The sequence below is a fragment of the Pempheris klunzingeri genome, chromosome 15, assembly GCF_042242105.1.
Source record: "Pempheris klunzingeri isolate RE-2024b chromosome 15, fPemKlu1.hap1, whole genome shotgun sequence".
In the NCBI taxonomy this organism is placed as follows: domain Eukaryota; kingdom Metazoa; phylum Chordata; class Actinopteri; order Acropomatiformes; family Pempheridae; genus Pempheris; species Pempheris klunzingeri.
Window position 1 is genome coordinate 740,001 of NC_092026.1, and position 20,681 is coordinate 760,681.

The 20,681-nt window shown below is 35.5% G+C and overlaps 1 protein-coding gene across 1 annotated transcript in view; it reads right to left on the reverse strand.

The window, feature by feature from the left end:
* Window positions 1-690: 690 nt before the first annotated feature.
* Window positions 691-20,681, reverse strand: part of trdc (T-cell receptor delta constant) — a 32,507-nt gene continuing 12,516 nt past the window's right edge. The window contains exons 2-5 of the mRNA XM_070844752.1: window positions 2,871-3,068; window positions 2,509-2,550; window positions 2,312-2,419; window positions 691-1,068 (exon numbers count right to left, since the gene is read on the reverse strand). Of these exons, the coding sequence (XP_070700853.1) occupies window positions 1,067-1,068; window positions 2,312-2,419; window positions 2,509-2,550; window positions 2,871-3,068 (350 nt within the window). The 3' untranslated portion in view covers window positions 691-1,066. The remainder of the gene's footprint in view (window positions 1,069-2,311; window positions 2,420-2,508; window positions 2,551-2,870; window positions 3,069-20,681) is intronic.

Sequence of the window (20,681 nt, forward strand, 5' to 3'; positions counted from 1 at the left end):
TTAGTTACTGTCAATCAAATCTGATCAAAGATTCTTGGTGAATAAGATTAAATGTTTTTTTCGTGGGCTTTGCTGCTGCAGCATACGTTTCTATTGGATGCAGCAGAGTTCGTCCCTTCGGTCTCGTGCACAAAGCCAGAGGCCGTCAGAGCAGCACATTAACGTGCCGACATGTTCCACCTGCAGGTACTTTAGGCCCTGAAGTGCACCTGAAAAACAAAACCTCTATTTTTATAACAAGAAAAGTTCAATAAAACTAGTTAATAACACGTTTGATCAGATCATTGGCCCCTCGTCATACCTAGATTGTGGTTCAACCTTAAAACAGAAGGACCATGACTCTTACACACTAACAGTATGTGTGAGTGTTCCAGCTTCTGGGGTTTGAAAAGTGCTGCTCGAATAAACTGATCGACACAAATGTTTCCTCTTTAACACACCAAACAGTTTTAGAACATAAACACAAAGGATCTGTTAACGCAGCGCTATCCCAAATACTGACAACGTGAGATATGTGTTGTTGTACAGGTTTATTATCAGAGGTCTAACAAGGCTTCTCCTCTTTGAGGTTAAACTAACGCACAACATCACTTTGTGGGAGAACAGACGTGGAGTTCCCACTTCAACACTTACTTTAATAAAGTCAGTAAAGAAGATGAAGTAAAGTAAAAGCCAAAGTCAGAGAAGTCGTTCAGTTTCTTCAGTTTTTATTGTAACGTCACACAGAGCAGCTTTAAAAGGTTTACAGGAAGCTGGATGATCAACGTCAGACTGTTAAATGTATCTGTGATATTTACATCAGCAGGACAGAAGGAGCCAAAACGCTCATTGAAAAAGGAACAAAGAAAAGAACTTCCACATAATTACATGTATTACAAGATGCCTTCACGGCTGATGACAGCAGGATGACAGCAGATTAACAAGCTGCTTTGATATTCACACGTGTTCTGTACATGGAACAGATGCAGGAGAGTCGGACGAAAGAAGAAACGAAGCTGAGCGATGACGTTGTTTCATCGCGTCGATCAGTTCTGTGAATCTTTTCCGTGGTGAAGCTCTGCAGGGTTTCTACAAGATAAAACATGAGAACGGGATTTAATCAGTGGGACCTGAAACAGCTTCAGTCTCCAGATTCCTTCAGTTTAGAGCATGAACGGTCGCAAAGCCTCTAAAATGTGATGCAAATTGTGGAAGAAATTACAAAAAGTTGGCGACAGAAAAATATGAATCAGTGACATAAAGTGAAATAAATGATTCAGTCTGAAGCTTTTACATGTTTCAGGAATTTCAGTACCTGATTAACTTTAAATTTGATTTGCATCCTTTAGCGCATCATGATGCATTAGTTTTATATTATTTTATATTTTTATATTATAGTGTTTATATTGTTTTTTTTCATGGTTCAAGATGAAAATCTACAGAACATTTGTCTCCGTACCAACAGAGCAACATCCAAAGGGAACCACATCAGCCACAGAGCAAACATCTGATCCACTGAGGAGGAACTTAAGGGACCTTAAATGTCCACTGTTGCCTCCATAAGTGAGTCACAAACAGCAGAGCAGGTAGTAACTTGTTCACCTTAGGTTTCTCCTCCACATCAGTGGTTTAGATGATCAGGATCAACTGGACCTGTTTGTCTTGTGGACCATGTTGCATAAAATTCAGTCTTCATGTGTCCATAACGCAACTCAAAAGATGCTCTTGTTTGTTGAAATGTTAATATTGGACGTTTTTCCAAACCAAAGCGTGGTGAGCATTTTGGTTTTAAAAGTTTTGGAAAGGATGGTAGTTTAGGTTAAAAAGGTGACTTCAGCACAGCACGAGACGAAAAGGTAGTAGAACTAGACGGCTGCAGTCTGCAGAGGGTGTGGAGGTCAGAGGTCACAGTGATCCAGTGTCCTGAGCGTCCGGATCCCAAACTTATGTCCACCTCAGAACAATTAGTCAACGGCAATTTTTCAAAAACTCGTTTTATTTGTTTTTAAGAGAAACTGACGTCGTGTTCAAACCCTCCAGACTCCAACGACGTCATTTTAGCTCACAGAGCACCGAAGCTGCTCGTCTGCTGCTGATGCTAATCCCTGTTTTAGTGAATGTAGTCTGGTGTGTGTGCTGTTTGTGGTTAAACCAAAAGGATCTTCCAGGTCTCTCTCTGTAGGGATCCTTTCCATAACTTCCAAAAGTTTTGGTTCCAGTCATTTTAAACTCCAAATGGGTAAAAGTAGTGCCCAGGTTTAAAAATGTCGGAGTGACCCTTTAAGCTGTATGAATTTAAAGGTATTTGTGAGTCATGTGATTTGGTACTCACACTGACTGATCCACAGCCGAAACGTCATCAGGACATTGAAGACGATGGTCTTGAGGAAGAGCAGCCTGAGGCCCAGGACGGTCATCGACATGAGGTTCACCATCGGATCTTCAGACAAACACATCCAACATTAAACCCACAAACTGACGGAGCTTTTTAAACCACAAATCATTTGTGAAGTCAGATTCAGTACAAACCTTTCTCCAGAGTTTCGTCACACGAACCAGAGTCAGCATCCTCTGGAACAAATCAGACACAACGAGTCAGGATTAGTTCTGACGAAGGCGCCACAACCACGTTCAGCACGCCATCGTTTAGAAAGAGCGCCAACCGCTAAACACGGTTTTTAAGGACTTCCAAACAGTTTTATACTTTTTTACTTTTGTAATGTTCCATTTCAGGTTTTTCCAGTTTCATTTTCCTTCCCTCCTGAATCTATGTATGATGATTACATTAATTAATGTCTTTTTTAAATTCTGAATTCCTTTAACACCATTTTGAGATTATAATCCTTTACTGTCATTCAATAATAATACAAATTAAGATCGCTCACACTCACCTTTCTCACATTTTTCTTGGTCCGCTGGTTTTAACAGGGCCACCTGGTTGAACAGGGAGTCTCCAGAGATCCGGCTGGGCACCGTCTCAGAGAAAATATCATTGCTTGCTGTTGCGTCGTGTTTGGTGAAACCAGTGGCCAGGCACGCCGAGACGGAGTCCGTTTCCAGTTTGTAGTAGGACGGATTGAACGTCTGCTCTGAGAAACAAAGGACATAAACTCATCAACACACAGGAACAATCTTAAAACGTCGAGATCGGAGGAAGTTTTTTTTTCTTACTGAACAGACACGAAGAGAAAAGCAACCTGAAGTACATCAAACAGAAGTGAGTCCACCGACGGAGCCACCGTGACGGAGACACACTCAGAAACTACCACACTTCAAATCTTCAACAGTTAAATCAAATCAGACGTTTTTAGAAGCTCAACCTGAAGAATCAGAAGATATAAAACAAGATATTTCTTCATTGGTCCCACCAGGAAGTTTAACTTCATTTTTATCCATTTCATCGTTTTACTGGCACTTTACATCAATGTTCAATACGACGGCACTGATTGATCGTATCGAAGAGCTGATGGAGGGAACTTTTCTTCCCCTGAATACTGATTTATCATATATGGAGATAACACAAGGCTTTGTTGAATATTAGATCCTGATTAGTGCGTTCTGTTGTTTCTGAATAACACAGTGTCGCTATGGACGCAGTACTGATAGCAGAAGCAATAAAATCATTTTCAAATCAATAAAATCATTTTCAAATCAGGATTTTGTGTCACGTTGTTGGCTTCTTTGGCACAGAACTGTGTAACAAATGGGAAAATGTGCTGAGTGTTCCTTCACACTTGTTAAACATCTGTATGTTCTCCACACTGACTGTATGATTTCATGTGTGAAATGATGAAAAATGTAAAAATAAAAATACGCTGAAGTCTATTTTTCATCCATCTGATGCAAATACACAATCATGAGGTTTGGTATTATTCTTAGTTTTAGTGTTGTAGATTATATTAGTTCAGCACTGACATTTGAAATGTGTTAAAATTCTTGACTCACTTTCTTCAACCTGAAGTTTAGTTCCTGCACCGAATATCAATCTGTTGCCTCCGAGTTGTGTCACACATCGTTACTGTGTTGGACGATAACGGCTGCTCTGTTCGTTGATACGTTTCAGAATAAATAAACTGCAGTTTGGAAACAACGAGCGCTGAAGTTGTTAAACAGTCTGAAAATATCGTTTAAGCCGTAATTATTATTAAGGCTTTTTGAATTGTACAATATTGAAAATGATATTTTTCTCAGTTTAACAAAAAAAAAAAAAATGTGATCAGATATTTTTTATTATTATGTGTCTGAATTAAAACGTCAGAACAAATTAAATGAATAATTCTGCTATTTTCCAGAATATTTCAGTATTTTCATATGTTAATAACAGTTTTGAGTATCTTATTGAAGTGTTTCTACTTTCTGCATCAACGTTTAAGTCTCAGATATAATTTAAATGTTTTAACTAATGACAAAGAAGCACATAGAGAAAAAGAAAATCACTTCAGCATTATTAAGATTAAGATTATTATTATTATTAAGATCAATAAATGTCCAAATAATGGTCAGATGTGTTAATGTTGATGATTCTTACTTGACAACACAAACACTCTGACTCCTGATCCAAAGGTGATTTTGAGGTTGTTGCCATTCACACAGGAAATAAACAAATTACAAAAACCAGCGCGCTGCTTTAACACAGAGTTCTGATCGTCTTCTGATTTACTGATAATCAATAATTAAGAGGCTACAAACACATGAGACATAATGGAAAAGTAAAATGATCTTAATATCAGTGTCGCCGCAAGACTTGCTTTAAAGCACCTTTTCTACCTGAACTTTACCTCCAGAGAACAAATATAAGTTTGGTTTAATATTTGATGTTTGTACATTTAATCTGCTGTGAAATATGAAACATCAACATGATGTTAAACCTTTGAATGGTGGCAGTTAGACATGGAAATGTTCCATCGTGGTGTTTAATTTAAAAGCTTTTTTACTTTGATGTAAAAAAAGACTGAACAAAACTAAACACGAACAAACGTCCAAGCTGACTTCAGACTCACTCACTGGTCGTGATCAGAAGCTGGAGTCCAGCTCCAAACACCATCCTGATGTTGTTATTCACACTCTGATTCCTCTGGTAGCATAATGATGTTCAACACCTATTCAACTACGGCTGCTTGTTTAAATAAGACATTTAGTTCTCTGTCAATGATTTTCTTTATTTTCCAGTCTTTTATAAGTCAAACGAAAACAAATGACAGGAAGTGACGTCCTTATTTTGTCCCTGACCAGTTTACGTTCCACCGATCAGCAGGGATTCACTTTAATCAATCATTTACAGACGTTTTGGTGCCAACAAAGATGTTAAATACTTTCTTTGTGTTACGAAGTGAATATTCATATTTCTGCTAATGTTCAGCTTCAGTTTACAGATAGATCACTTTATTACGTTAAATGTTTTATCACACATTTTATTTATTGAGTGCTCGTTTAAAATGTTTAATTTCTACGGGAGCCTGAACATTAAACCTCAAAGATAATCACCAATAATTATGCTTTTAAATTTACCAACCAGGTCAACAGTCATGTTATAAAATACCCGACGATGAAACAACTCATTCCAAACATGAGCTCCTTATTTCTACTCACACATTTGCAGCATTAAAAATCCACTGGAGGACCTTTGATACTGAAAACATATTATATACACATATTTATGTATCTTTATAATATAATATTATTACTTTATGTGTTACACCGTCTACATTTAGTGTGGTCTGTAATCTTCAGTACGTTTGGAATTCTTGCTGTTTATCACCACATCAGTCCTGTCGCTTCCACCATCAGTGGTGACGTGCTTTAAGACTTTGAACTAACCGCTCACTGGTAACCAGCACGTTCCAGCTCATCGGATCCATTTTAGGAGAGTTTGATCTGTGACTATTTTTAAAGGTTGAGACTCGATCAGGAAATGAAAATGTGTTTGTAAAAATGTGTCGTATCTTTGGCCGGTTAATGAAGTGAAGTCAAGTTATACCAAGTGATGTCAATGGTAATTACATGTATTTCTTACTGTTTACAGGAGCCTTTATCACATGAGTCACTTTTCAGCGTTTCACATTTTGTACATTCACCACATTTAAGCACTTTATCCATGTGAGAAATGTAAAATATGTGAAGTGTAAAAACAACAAAATGTCATGTTATATTGGTAAACTGACGTAAAGGATCGTGTAGTTTTGGACATTTTATATGATATTTTACATTCCCTGTGTGTTTTCAAGGTCTGTAAAAGTTTAAGTATTAACAATTATTTATTTTCCACTTCCTGCTTGTGATATAAATGTATGTTCAAAGAATGATGTCATGGTGAATAAAACAACATCTAAATTAGGCTTTGGGTCAAATTAACTTACTGTTCAACTGATTATCTAACAGTGTAAAGTGATCGGCTGCTGAATGAATAGAAACTGGACTCACTCGTTTCTACTGAGACGTGGATTCCTGATCCAAACAAGATCTTTTGTGCTCCAGTCTGAGTCACACATCTGAGAGAGCTTCGACAAGAACACGACCACTTCTGTCGTCTTCTCACTTCCACTGTGTTTCCTCTATTTAACACTTCATTAGACTGATTTATGCCCCGATCATGATCTGGAGCTTCAGGACCACAGTTCTTAGAGATGACTGATCATTTATATGGATTATAGCAGCAATATTCAGCTGGTTTTGTTGAATTCAAGTGTCATAAAAGATCATTAACGATATTGATTATGTTGTTTCAGACTTGTGGAAACAGTTAATTAGCGAGCTGCCACTGATTGATCCCTTTAATCTTACTGTTTTGTATTTTCAGCTCAGTTCCTCCTCCAAAGATCAGCCGCTGAGTCCCGTCATTCACACACCGAGACGCTTCATCACGTGAAGTCACTCAGCGGGACGACTGATTCAGGACATTTTTACAGGAACCTCAAACTTTTGTAAGGTTTTAGATTTTCAGTATCTAATCCAGCAGGAAGAAGTGCTCATTCATGGGTTCCCATTGAAAAAGTTTGGAGCACCCAAAGTCGTAAAAGAACTGGCACAGTATTTTCCAGAGGATAATTTTCTGAGAACACAATACAACATTTTGTTCTCGTGACATTTAAAATAATTGAAGTCAGTTTAGAGACGACGTGTATGAACAGTTAAAGGTAAAATCCTGATTTTGTCCAAGTTGGAGATTTTGGGTTTGATATTGTTCCACAAAGTGAAATATATATTTTCTAATAACTATATTAAAGATTGTTCCCTTCACTGCTGACATTTTGAGGGTTTTCCCATTTAACAGAATTGAATCTATTCTATGATGCTCTAACAAGAACTTTGCTCTTAGAAACTTATTAGACAGAAAATGATCTTAGTGCCATGAAAAAAAAAAATATGAAAATGTTTCTTTGCTCTTACTAGACTGCACAAAGAGTGTAGATCCTTTCCCAAAGATGAGTTTGCGTGCAGCGTCATTCACACTGTGAATGTCATCAGCTCGAAAACATCTGAGCTTCTGAATTCTTTGTTTAAACTCAATAAAATTAAACATCCAATAATCTCAGAAAGATAATAAACTATCACTCAACAATCTACTGCTGTAATAATTAGTAAACATTAATGCACCTCGCTCACTGAAATGTAACCACAGTCTTTACATTAGTAGGAAATGTGTTGATTTTACTTATAGATTAAATATAAATTAAATTAATGGAAGCTGCAGTCATACGTTTGGGATTAATGAACATTGAAACCTGTCAAACAGGAAAAGTCTACTTAAGCTGAACTTAAAAACAAACTTATGTTAACACTGATATTTGTTCTTGTGAGCCCTGATGAAATAAAGCTACTCTGATTACTTCATATATTAATTAAAGATTTAACAAACATTAAAATGATCTGTTGAGCAGATAAAGAGACTTACTGGTGTGAACTGTCAGCTTTGTACCAGATCCAAAAATCAGCTTGTTGGCTGAATACTTCACACAGTGTCACATGTATGTGCAAATACAGGAGTAACAGAATCTCTGAATTTTAAACCTTAACCCCCCCCTTTACATTAGATTATGATTAAATGTGAATCAAATCATAAATTCATGGACCAAACCATTAACTGACCAAAGCAAAGCCTTAAAGGTTGTTTTTCCTCAGTTCGCTCTCATACATATTAAAATGTTAAATCTGGGATCAACATTAATTCAAAGCCCCCAGTTGATGATGAAACAATGAATAGATTTATTTTGCTGTTTAAATGAATGTTTATAAATCCAGTTGCTCGTCAGTCAGCAGCACAACAGTTTCAAACACATAAATTCTACACTGATTTTTACCATTTGAGTGGAATAACTCACTGAAGCAGTCAGACAAATCAGAAGACTAGAGAATATAATATAAATATATCAGGGATGACTAAACGGTGGACATGTCAGCATAAAGACGTATGCTGATGATGTCATTCTATATATATCACTCGCCAAATTAATGAAAGCTATAAAAAGCAGTTTAGTGAACAGTCTTGAACTGATAAAAGGATAAAATAATGTAATGTGGTAATAAGTATTATTGAGGATGAGACACGAGCTTCATTTAATGCATTTATTTTTACATAAGTCACTATTGGTTGTTGTCTCCATTACACTGAACTGTATTATTATCTGATGTGTTTTAGTTCTGTTCACATTAAACTGTTAAACATCTGCGTTCGTTCTTTTTCTTTTCTACATCTACCTTTAATAACCGCCAATCCAGCTACTTGTTTTTATTCACAACAGGTCTCTTTAACTGGATTTTAACGTTTTTATGAACAGTTTTTACTCACCGTTATGGACGATGAGTTTGATTCCTGATCCAAACAGGAGTTTTTGGTAACTGCTTGTAGTCACACAGTTCAGGAAGGCTGATCAATAACTCATCACATAAGAACTGATGAAAACTTTACGTACGTTATTACGCTTTTCCCACAAGATACTAAAGTAATAAATAATCCCCCACTATTTCATCTTGTTCATATAAGATGAAGTTAAATGTGATGATTTACAGAATGCTGCAGGCTTGTTTATCCCCACAAACAGTTTTTACTCACTGTTACGGACGATGAGTTTAATTCCTGATCCAAACAGGAGTTTTTGGTAACCAGATGAAGCCACACAGTTCAGGAAGGTAGATCGATAACTTAGATTCTCCTTCACAAAGACTAAAGCTTGGAAGACTTCACAACTGCACGGTTTCATTTAAGTTTTTGCCTAATAAGGACTTATTATCTTATATTATTGTCTTATTAGAAGAATTCTTCAAAAAGAATGAATTAATGAAATCATCAAGTATTACGTCGTCGAAAACGTGCTCATATGAGTGTTAAAACACAAAAATCATTTTTATTCACTGATTGATTGATTTAATTTGACCTGGTTAATGAAAATCTTACTGTTTTGTATTTTCAGCTCAGTTCCTCGTCCAAACACCAGCCTTCCCGTCCCGTCATTCACACACTGAGAAACTTTGCAACATAAAGTCACTGAGCGGCTAAACTGAGATTGAGTTCATGTTGTCAACTAAAAATGAAGGCCGACAAAAGAATCCTGACCTTTACTGATGTCTTCACATCTTAGTGGAAATATTTCCGTGTTCAATCAATCAGTTTTTTATTTATACGGCGTTATCTAAAGACTCTTCCCATAAAGAGCAGCTCAGACCAAACTACCCAACGCAGAGATCCAACGATTCAGGAATTGAAAATTAAGTTCAAAATCAGTTCTGTTTGAGGAATTATAGATTTGTTGGTTATGTTTAAAAGTCAAAAGTGATAAGTCCTGCTCAAATGGTTCGTGTCATCCCTCCAATTTCCAAATATCTAATTGTTCGTGTACATTTTTTAAATGTTCACATAGGAGCTGAAGAACAGTCTCCAATCATGATCATGATATTTGTGCAGCATTAAAATTCCTCCCACAATACAATGTTTTGCTGTAGTGACATTTAAAAGAATAAAAAACTCAAATATGTATATTTCTAACATCAGCTGTGGTTTTGCTTCATGATTCAGATGTATTAAACTGTTTTTACTCACTGTCGTGAACGATGAGTTTAGTTCCAGGTCCAAACTGGAGTTTTTGGTAAGTCACACAGTTCAGGGAGGCTGATCGAAAACTTTGAAGCTCCTTCAGAGACTCTGATGTCATTTAATAAAACTACATGTTTCTTTATTTTTGGTTTCAGAATCCTCCCAATAGTTTTAGATGTTTTTATGGCGTTTTAAAGAGAACTTCAACATTTTTAAATCCAAAGAATTCAAAAGTATTTAATGGTCAGTTTAAATGTGAAACGTGTATGTAGGTTTGGTGGTAACACATTTTAATAAGCTTTAAGTCTGTTCTCTCTGAATAGATTTCAGTTTACAGTCAGATGGTTTTAGTGATTAAAGGTGATCAGTCTGCAAATATTTGGGTGAGACATTGAGCAACGACCCCCCAACCCCAAAATATTTTTTTAAAAAGCAGCAAATTCTGGATCAATCTGATGAACTGTGTGGTATGAAATCAAAGTTAAGGGAAGTTAAAAAGTTTAGGGGAGTTTAAAAGAAACAGTTTTTGTTCTAATGAAAGATAAAAAAAAACGAGACTCACTGGTTTCAATAAGTAGTTTGGTTCCTGCTCCAAAGGAAAGTTTTCTGGAGCCAGATTGAGTCACACAGCACTCGACTCCAAACCAAAAACCTGAGCTTTGTATTCGGTCATCAGTTTGTTTGGAAAGACTAAAAATGTGGATGTTCAATTCTTTTTCAATGTTTTTTTGAAAGATTGAAAAATGTGTTTGCTCTCATGCAAACTTTGACTATTCACAGGTCATTTGTTTAAAAGGGGAACAATGAGTCATTCAGTTCAAGACAAAACGTTAACGGTAAAGAATGAAGTGATCTAATGATGATTCTCTTCAAATAATATCAAAGAAGGTAATTTTCTTACTGCTTTGAACAAACAGAGTCATTCCACTGCCAAACAGAAGTTTTCCTCCCCCGACATTCACACAATGACCAAACGATGAACCAAAACCTAAACTGTTGGCTGCTTTTAAAGCTCGTTGGCTGAAATCACTGCTGATATAAATGGCGCTTTAGAGGAATTATCCAGTTACACTCGTATAAAGTCTGTAAAATATCATAGTAAAGGATATTTTGTGTCCGTGGCAATTTTTCTTTTTTGCATGTCTACAAAAAAACATATTCCTTAAACTAATCTCACCATAACATTAATGTCTCCTTTCACCTCAAGTCAAACCGACCACAGTTACAGTTGGTTAAATTATCAAACTTAACAATGGAGTATGTTTACCTTCTAATAGAATGAAAAACTTAAGACACATCTAATAACATACAATAAGACTTGATGTCTAAGTTAAAGCAAAAAAGTTCTTCGTATAATTATTATAACTCATCATGAGATAATTCATCGATTATATAACTGGTCTCACAGTAAAAACCCATGAATTCTAACCCCTGATCCTAAAATCTTATGAAAAATAGTTGAAGAAACTGCAGAATGAGATTGTAGATTAATCGTTAGTCTTTAGGAGATTAAATGAATAAAACAAACTTACTGGATTCTACCGTCAGTTTAGTGCCAGAACCAAAGACGATCTTTTTAAGTCCAGAGTCAGTCACACCACGACACCAACAATGACAGAAACACTGAGCTCACATCAGCACTGACAAAACTGATTTTAAATATCTACAACTTTTGAATGGTTTATCTCTAGAGAACTGCCATCAACCATCATGGTTATGTTTTTGTTTTCATCATAACTGCTGCAAGGAAGATTTTCATTACAGCAAAAGTATATTGTTCTATTGAGAAATTAGAATATGACAAAAATGGAATATTTTAATATAATATATAATATAATATTAACTGGCCTCAGTTAGTTTTTCTAGTTAATTAATTTCCTTCAACCTTCCAGAAAACCAGCTCCAGAATATTTTACATATCAAAGGACCCCACATTGGGTCTGACCCCATAAATATACCATAATATACTAATAAACCAGCCTCAATAGTCAGCCTCATTCCTTTCATGACTCACAGTCATGAATTTAGTCGCATTGTCTTTAAACAGCTTAATTTTTAAACTTATTCTACTCTTAGCTGTAGGTTTGATGGTTTCTATTACTGACAAACACCATCAAATGTCTTCCTAAAATATTACAGCTGTATCTCTGACTTCCAGCAGTGATAACATCCATAAAACAACAGTATTCATGTTTTAAACCTCGAGATGATTAATAGCTGTTGTTTAGTGTGTACATTAAAAATAAAATTCAATCTGTTGTATCTATGATGTGGCTTGAACATGAATTACACCTTTCTAAGTAATAGCACGTGTTAGAACAAAGTCATAAACTTTTACTTATTTTAGTATTTCTACTCACTGCTCTCTACAAACAGCTTGGTTCCTTCTCCAAAAATAAGTTTCCAGTTTGATCCTGAAGTAGTCACACAGTGGATCTGATCTGTACAATAACTACGAACTGTTCTAGCATTAGCAATAGTCTCTGATCCTCAACAATCCCTCCCCAAAAAGTTTATTAAAATAGGCTCTTTTAAAGAATCTGTTACAGATTTTATTTTCATCTTGGACAAAATCTAAAGGGGAAACAGTAACGAACTAAATCGCATCATCTGCAAACAATTGTGTTTGAAAACTGGCTTTAATAATAATTCTCAGCAACATTTTCTACTTAATAAATATTACGTTTGGGTAAATGCCATTACGATTTGTGTCTTTATACCCATATTTTTGAATGTTATTGTTGTTAATGTTAAATTTCAATATTGACTTTTTCTATTGACCATCAAACTAGTTTATCAAAACAGCCTTGTTTTCAGTTGAAGATGGTTAATTCAAATATACAAAGAGTTTGGAAATGGTTTCATCATCATCAAAATATGTCATTAGATCTGTTATGATGCTTAAATGTCAGAATTTTCAGATCATTACTTATTTTGCCCTTTAATAACTTAGCTGATTCTGTTTTCGACTGTTAGTTTCGTCCCTTTTCCAAAAATCAGCCTATATCCCACTGAAGAAGTCGCACAGTGGATCTATTTACATTTTTATTAAGGTTCTTATTAGGATTGCATCAAAATAAATGCATGGGAGCACAAGCATGACTACATGTAACATTAGATTGACTGTATATTGAAAATGAAGTAACTTACTTAATTGAACCGTCAGTTTTGTGCCAGAACCAAAGACGAGGCGTGGAGAAACCAAACTATACAAACCCTGAGGTCAAAGACATAGACTGCTTCTACTGGAGTTATTCAACTTATATTAACCAAGTGATTTAAATATATTCCCATCTTATTTAAATATAAAATGTTTTCATTCAAAGTTAAGGTTCATTTGGGTTTTTGTTACTTAAGCAGAAGCAGCTTTCAGCCACTTTAGAACCTGATTAAAAATGCTGAATCCAGTTTAATTAGATCAACCATCATCTTCACAAATTAGAGAAATATCTTACCTGCTCCAACTATGAGTTTGGTGCCAGAACCAAAGATGAGCTTTGCATTTGAATAGTCAGTCACACAACAGGAAACATAACTACATGAATCCCGAGATCAGTAATATGCACTTTTTCCTTATTTAGGCTTGAGAATCACTGACTCAAATTTCAAGGAATGAATGCATAAACAGTAGCATAGCTTCTCAGACATTAAACAACTACTAGAGGTCATGAGAGGGTTAAAAGCTTGTCTTAACTTTATCTAACGAGTTGTATTTGTACATGTAAGCTGCTGCTGGTGTAACACCAGGTGAAAATGCTGAGTTTAGAGAGTTTTGGTAGGTCAACCACCATTTCTTGCAAATAAATGAAATAACTTACTTGATTCAACTCTCACTTTTATGCCTGAACCGAAGACGAGTTTAGAGTCTCCATAGCTAGTCACACAATGAGAAACCCAACTGCATAAACCCAGAGATCATATCCTCCTGAAGCTACACTTTTTATATTCAAAAAGATGCTACGCAAATGATATCTTCACAGAAATTCTTATTTGGCTTAAAGGGAACTGAATTTAATGGCGAGTAAAGCTTCATATGACTAAAGAAATTAAAGTGCTATCATAAATATGTACACAGAGGAAATCAAATTTACAAAACGTAACAGTTTCATAGTCAAAGGGAGTTTAACGTCCTGTTTTTGTGCAAATAAAAAGTTTATCTATAGTTTGTTTAACGTATATAAGTTGCTGGTGTATAAACAGCGAACAGATGCTGAATTCAGATCAAACATTTTTCTTACAAATGAATAAAATAACTTACTCAGTTCGACTTGCAGTCTTGTGCCAGAGCCAAAGATGATCTTGTTCCCATAACCATTCACACAATAAGAAATCCAGTGACCTAAACCTCATGTCTAAGGTGACTTTCTGAAGCGTCAAACAAAAAGGGGCCAATAAACCATCAATGTAGGAGCACAAACTTTAGGAGCATTATTTAACTTAACTACCATTTTCTGTACTTCATTTATAAGGTCAGTTACTCAGTGAGTCAGTGGAACAGTCATGAATTAATGTCGTTAAACAGGTTGACTTCTCTTACTACAAATAACTAACAAAGCATCCACCATTTATAATTACTGAAATGTTAAAATTACTGTTCTGTATGATTGAAATGAAATGTCCCTCTGACTTACATTGTAGAATATTAAAAATTATGTAATCACGATCCAATGCATCAGTAAACAGCAATACTATGCAAGTAAGTTCATTAATACATAAGGAAATATTTATTTCTCATTGTAATGACCTTGTGTACTTAAGATTTAATTTGCTGCACAATCAAAATGAATAAAATGGAAGGCTAAAAGTGCAGAGAGTTCAGTTCTCTGCAGGAATCAACTGGGAATAGACAGGACAAAGCGGATATTTGTCTTCTGATGGGCTTTTATTTTGGATCCAATTCAATAAACTGAGATCATTTATAATATGAATGAAAATGATTGAACTTACTGTCCTCCACGATCACTTTCATGCCCTCCCCAAAAATTATTTTCCAGTTTCCCGTCCCAGTCACACAGTGTTTATCCTCTCAACAAAAAGACCCTCACTATAACAAATTCAATCACATCGTCTGCAAACAGCTGTACTTTTAATGACTGCAATTATTATAGCAATTATAGATTAAGACACCCCCCCCCCCCCAATTTATCTTGAAGTATCAAAATCACTTAAGTGGGGATATAAGGTTTTTGCTGACATTTGTAATCAGCTTATTGACTTTTGTATATCCACTGTGGACATAATTCAAGAAACGTACATAATTTATAATAATGAAAATTTTATTGAACTTACTGTCCTCCACGATCAGTTTGATGCCCTCCCCAAAAATTATTTTCTGGGTTCCCGTCCTAGTCACACAGTGTTTATCCTCTCAACAAAAAGACCCTCACTATAACAAATTTAATCACATCATCTGCAAACAGCTGTACTTTTACTGACCGACTGTTGATGACTGCATGGATACAGGGTTCTGTTAGATTAAACATAATCATTATCAAAAAAATAAATTCTGATGTCTCTTTTGGTAGTCGATGTCAGTGGATTTTTTAATTAGCCAAAAAGCTTTAACAATTGTTTTAAGGTGTTAAAACTTTAGCAATTATAGATTAAGACCCCCCCCCATTTCTCTTAAAGTATCAAAATCACTTAAGTGGGGATATAAGGTTTTTGCTGACATCAGTAATCAGCGTACGTATTGACTTAATAATTCAAGAAACTTACATAATTTATAATAATGATAATTTAATTGAACTTACTGTCCTCCACGATCACTTTCATGCCCTCCCCAAAAATTATTTTCCGGTTTCCCGTCCCAGTCACACAGTGTTTATTCTCTCAACAAAAACAGCGTAAAGACCCTCACTAGAACAAATGTAATCACATCGTCTGCAAACAGCTGTACTTTTCCTGACGGACTAGAAATAATGATTATGTATGACCCAACAGAACCCTCTATCCATACAGTTATCAATAAACGATTTAGTTTATGTTGAATTTCTAAAAAGCTGCAGCAGACCGTTATCATTTTTCCATACTGGCATCAACTAGTGAACATGACTTGTGGCTGAATAAATGTCAAATATCTTAGAAATGTTTGCAAATTAACATATTATTTTGCTTCCATCACGTTAAAAACATCTAAGAAATGCAGTTTTTGGGGAATTAAGTAGGACATGAGTCCAACTCAAGATATAACATTTTTACTTAATATACATTTTTGTAGTGTCTTTGCAATTTTTCTTACTGGAACTGAACCGTCAACAAGTGTTTAGTAGACCAAATAATAATTAAATATGTAAACAGGTATATGCTGACAAATTAAATTAAATATACAACTAATCAATTTGATTTATATATATATATATATATATATATATATATATATATATATATATATATATATATATATATATATATATATATATATAATTCTTAATACTCACTGCTTTCTACGATTAGTTTGGTTCCTTTGCCAAAAACGAGTTTAAAGTTTTGTCCTCCACCAGTCACACAGTGGATCTGATCTGAACAATTACTACGTGGATTAGCTTAGCAAGGTTAGCTTAGCTGAAAACAGAAGCTACAAACAAATGTGTTTTCATGTTACATTGCTCTTATCAGGTAAAAGCCCGTCTTTTGGTGAACATGTTTCAGTTTTAGTTTTTTTAATTATTATCAAAAGGCAACAAACCAGAGAGACGAGGTTTTATACCATTAACCTCATTTGGTTATTTCTAATATTTGTGTTTGAGCTTTCAGTGGATATTTGAGTGACTAAAATGTCCTAAAATCTTTTAAAGTAGATGATATATACGAAATGTACTTACTGAGAACAACTGTCAGTTTAGTGCCTGAGCCAAAGATGAGTTTAGCAGCTCCAGAGTTCGTCACACTCTAAGAAACTCAGTCACATAAACCACAGTTGGACTTTTGAAGGCGACTGAATGCGTTTATTGATACGAACAGAAAGTCTAATTTGAATTGGTATGAAACATTTAAAGATAAAACTAATATAGTTCCCTTTTTATGACACAGAAGTGTGTGATTAAAGACAAAACACATCTACTTTAAATGATCATGTGCATCCTCCCTGAATGATCCGGTGAAGCTGCTTCCTGTGTTTGAATGTAACCAGTGATCGTTAGACTGTAAACATTTTGCCTGTAATTGTCCTGATGGGTTTTTAGTTTGACTTCAGACTTATATTTGCCTTCTTCCATCATGTTATGACAGGAACCCGATTTATGTTTCCTCATAATTTGAGGGCAATTCATGTTTTGCTGTCTTTTAGTGTGATCTTTACCTTCTGTGATCAATGAAAACACTCTCTGTGCTGAGAGCTGCTCAGGCACTAACTAAAAAAGCTGAAACCATGATTAAAGGTTAAATTACTCACTGGCTTCCACAGTTAGTTTGATTCCTTCCCCGAAAAATATTTTCCGTGTTGCCCCAGAACCAGTCACACAATGTTTCCGCTCACAACAAAAACTCGTCAGATTTAAGTGCATCATGTGCAGATACTTTTTTCAGCATTATATTTGTATTTTAGAGATAATGTCTCTCTCATAATAGTTAATAAATGTCAGAGGGGAAAGAAACTGTAGTCAACACTACGCCGACGCCACGATGTTCTCAAGAATGACACCAAAGTACATCGACATTATAAATCATCATTTTCATTCTGAATTCCAAACAAATCCAATTATTTTAGCCACATCAGATGAAAATACTCCGACAACGTTTTAAATGAGCAAATACTTCCAGCATAGCCGTTTTTATTTTAGCTCGAGTCAAAAGCTAATAATACTTGGACATAAACAGCCAACAAATGCGTGTTAATTTGATCCGATGAGAATTATTTATACTCACTGGATTCTGTAATTACTTTGATTCCTTCTCCAAAAATTAGTTTCACGTTCCCTCCAGTAGTCACACAGTGGATCTGATGGGAACAATAACTACGTGCACTGCACCGACTTCAGGCGACTCCAGTGACACCAGTCATCAACAACTAATGGAGTAAATTAACCATCAAGATGTAAAGCAGGAAACATATTTCAGATTTTCACCACAGAATGAAAAGAACTGAACTTACTGGCGTCAACATGAAGTTTGGTGCCGCTGCCAAAGATGATCTTGTTAACAGTCACACAGTGAGCAGCCTCAGCACACAAACGGCACCGAGGCAAATAAACAGCAAACACTTTCAGAAAAGAACCAACAGTCTGCAAACACACTTTATGTTTTGGAATCTGAAAGCAGAAACTTGTGGGAAATATTAACCAGCAGAGAGTTTCTGCTGGGAAACAGTTCTGAGCTCATTAAGTGAGCAAATCTGTCAACAGCTTCTCCAACAATTCAAACAAAGAGTCGACCGAAGGGAAAGTCATCAGTTCAACAATCTGTGTGATTCAGGCAGAAAGTACGTCAGACTAGATGTGTAGTTAAAGAAGATCATACAGATATAGATCAGATCAGATCAGATTAGATTAGATCAGATTAGATGTTCAGAGTGGTGGATTTGTCATCCAGGTCGATAATGTGATGCAGCGATATCAGCCTGATAAAAGACACCAGCCTGGATTACAGTCAGTGCCCATTCAAACTGAGATTATCTGGATAAAAACAAACTTGTAATAGATCAAAGACGCACAGAGGATATCTAGTCTATATTTCATATTCCTAATATCCAACATTTCTCTCTATTTGGGTTTTGCATGTTTTTTTTCTATAAAACTTTTCACATTCTACTTTAAAGATGCTCCATAGAAACTGTGTTTATAATCTACATCAGTACTCACTGGCTTCAATCTGTAATCTGGTTCCACTTCCAAAGATGATGACAAATTGATTTCCAGTATTCACACAGCATGAAGCACCAGCACGTGAACTCAGCAGTGACGAACTGAACCAAACCCCATTGAGAAAAACAGGATTTTTGCCTTTGCCTGAATCGTTACTCTCACAAACTAAACTGCTTTATGGATGAAAGTTTAGATTTTGGCTGAACAGTAAAGATACTGAATGAAGAGTTTTAGTGATGAAGCTTTTCGTTGATCTCTCAGCTCATGTGTTCATTCCTGCCATCATTATCCAATTTTCTCTGGTTACTTAACTTTTATAACTGTGCAGCTGTAAAAAGAGCCTCTAGAGAACAAATGAAACCTGTTTAAACATCAGATCAGCACTTTGTTTGGAGCTTTAACTTCTTTAACTTTAATTGACCTTTTAAAGTTTCCTGCAGTCACAGAATAAAACTGGACTTACTGTCGTGAACATGTAGTTTGGTGCCTCTTCCAAAGATGATGCTGTTAGAAGCAGAGCTGTAAGTCACACAGTCTGAAGCTTCAGAGCACAAACCTCACCGACTCACTCAAGCAACAAGCCCAGATTATCTAGATTATCATCATTCTAATTATATTGTAAGAATGTCTCAGACGGTCTGTAAACCGTTGCTTATCAATGTTTGGATAGTTGTGACAGCTGTGATTTTAGTTGTGATATTAGACTTCATCATGTTCTAATTTTGAGCCCATTAGAAATATTTTAGATCTGAATCAGTACTTACTGGTTTCAATGGTTAATCTGGTTCCACTGCCAAAGAGGATTTTAAATCCACCTCCATCATTCACACAGCATGAAGCACCAGCACGCAAACTCAGAGACCGACGGAACCAAACTCCATTCAGAAAAACATCATTTTAACATTAAATAAATCTACATTTGAATATTAACTGAACAGTCGATATATTAAGCCGTTTAGTGTCGATGATCTTAATACTTTGATGGTTCTGATTCTATTTATTATGATTTTAATGATCAGGATGAACATTTTATTTACCAACTAATCTGGTTTTTGTGTGTGACACAGGTAACAAATCCTCTTAAAGATGCTGCATATTAATAATTTATATTTCTACTCACTGTCTCCAACAGTTAGTCTGGTCCCACTTCCAAAGATCAGCTTATTCGCATTCACTCCAGTATTCACACAGCATGAAGCACCAGGACACAAACTCAGCAGAGACAAACTGAACCAAACTCCATTCAGAAAAACATCATTTTTACTTTAGATACTTCTGTCCAGATAAAATAGTCACTAATTTAATTAAATAATGGATCAACATAGATTATAAATATGAATGGTGACATTTACTGTACAATAGCTACTGAGCAAACTGTTTGACAGTCAATGATTTCATCAATAACTTATTTGATTATGATGATCAAGACGATCTTTAACTAGTTTCTGCTCATAAAAACTTCTCTTAATCTTTGTTTTAGCTGGATGTTGGTGAATTCTTGGTTTCATCCCAACACTATTGTCATAGACGGTGTTGGTGTTTTGGAGGTAGAGTTTTCATAACGAATGATATTGAATTATTTTCTACTTTGTGCTGATTTTATAACCCTGAAGAGTCGCCTGAATCTGTCAGCAGCTGTTCTCTCATCAATCACACCAGAAACAGTCTCATCTGTTTAGCCTCTAATCTGATTTAGTTTGAAAACACAATAAAGTTTGCTATCAAAGTCCTGTAATAATTATTATGGTATGTGTTCCTACTTACTGGGTTCAACAGTTAGTCTGGTTCCACTTCCAAAGATCATCTTAACTCCATTATTCACACAGCATGAAGCACCAGGACACAAACCCAGCAGAGACAAACTGAACCAAACT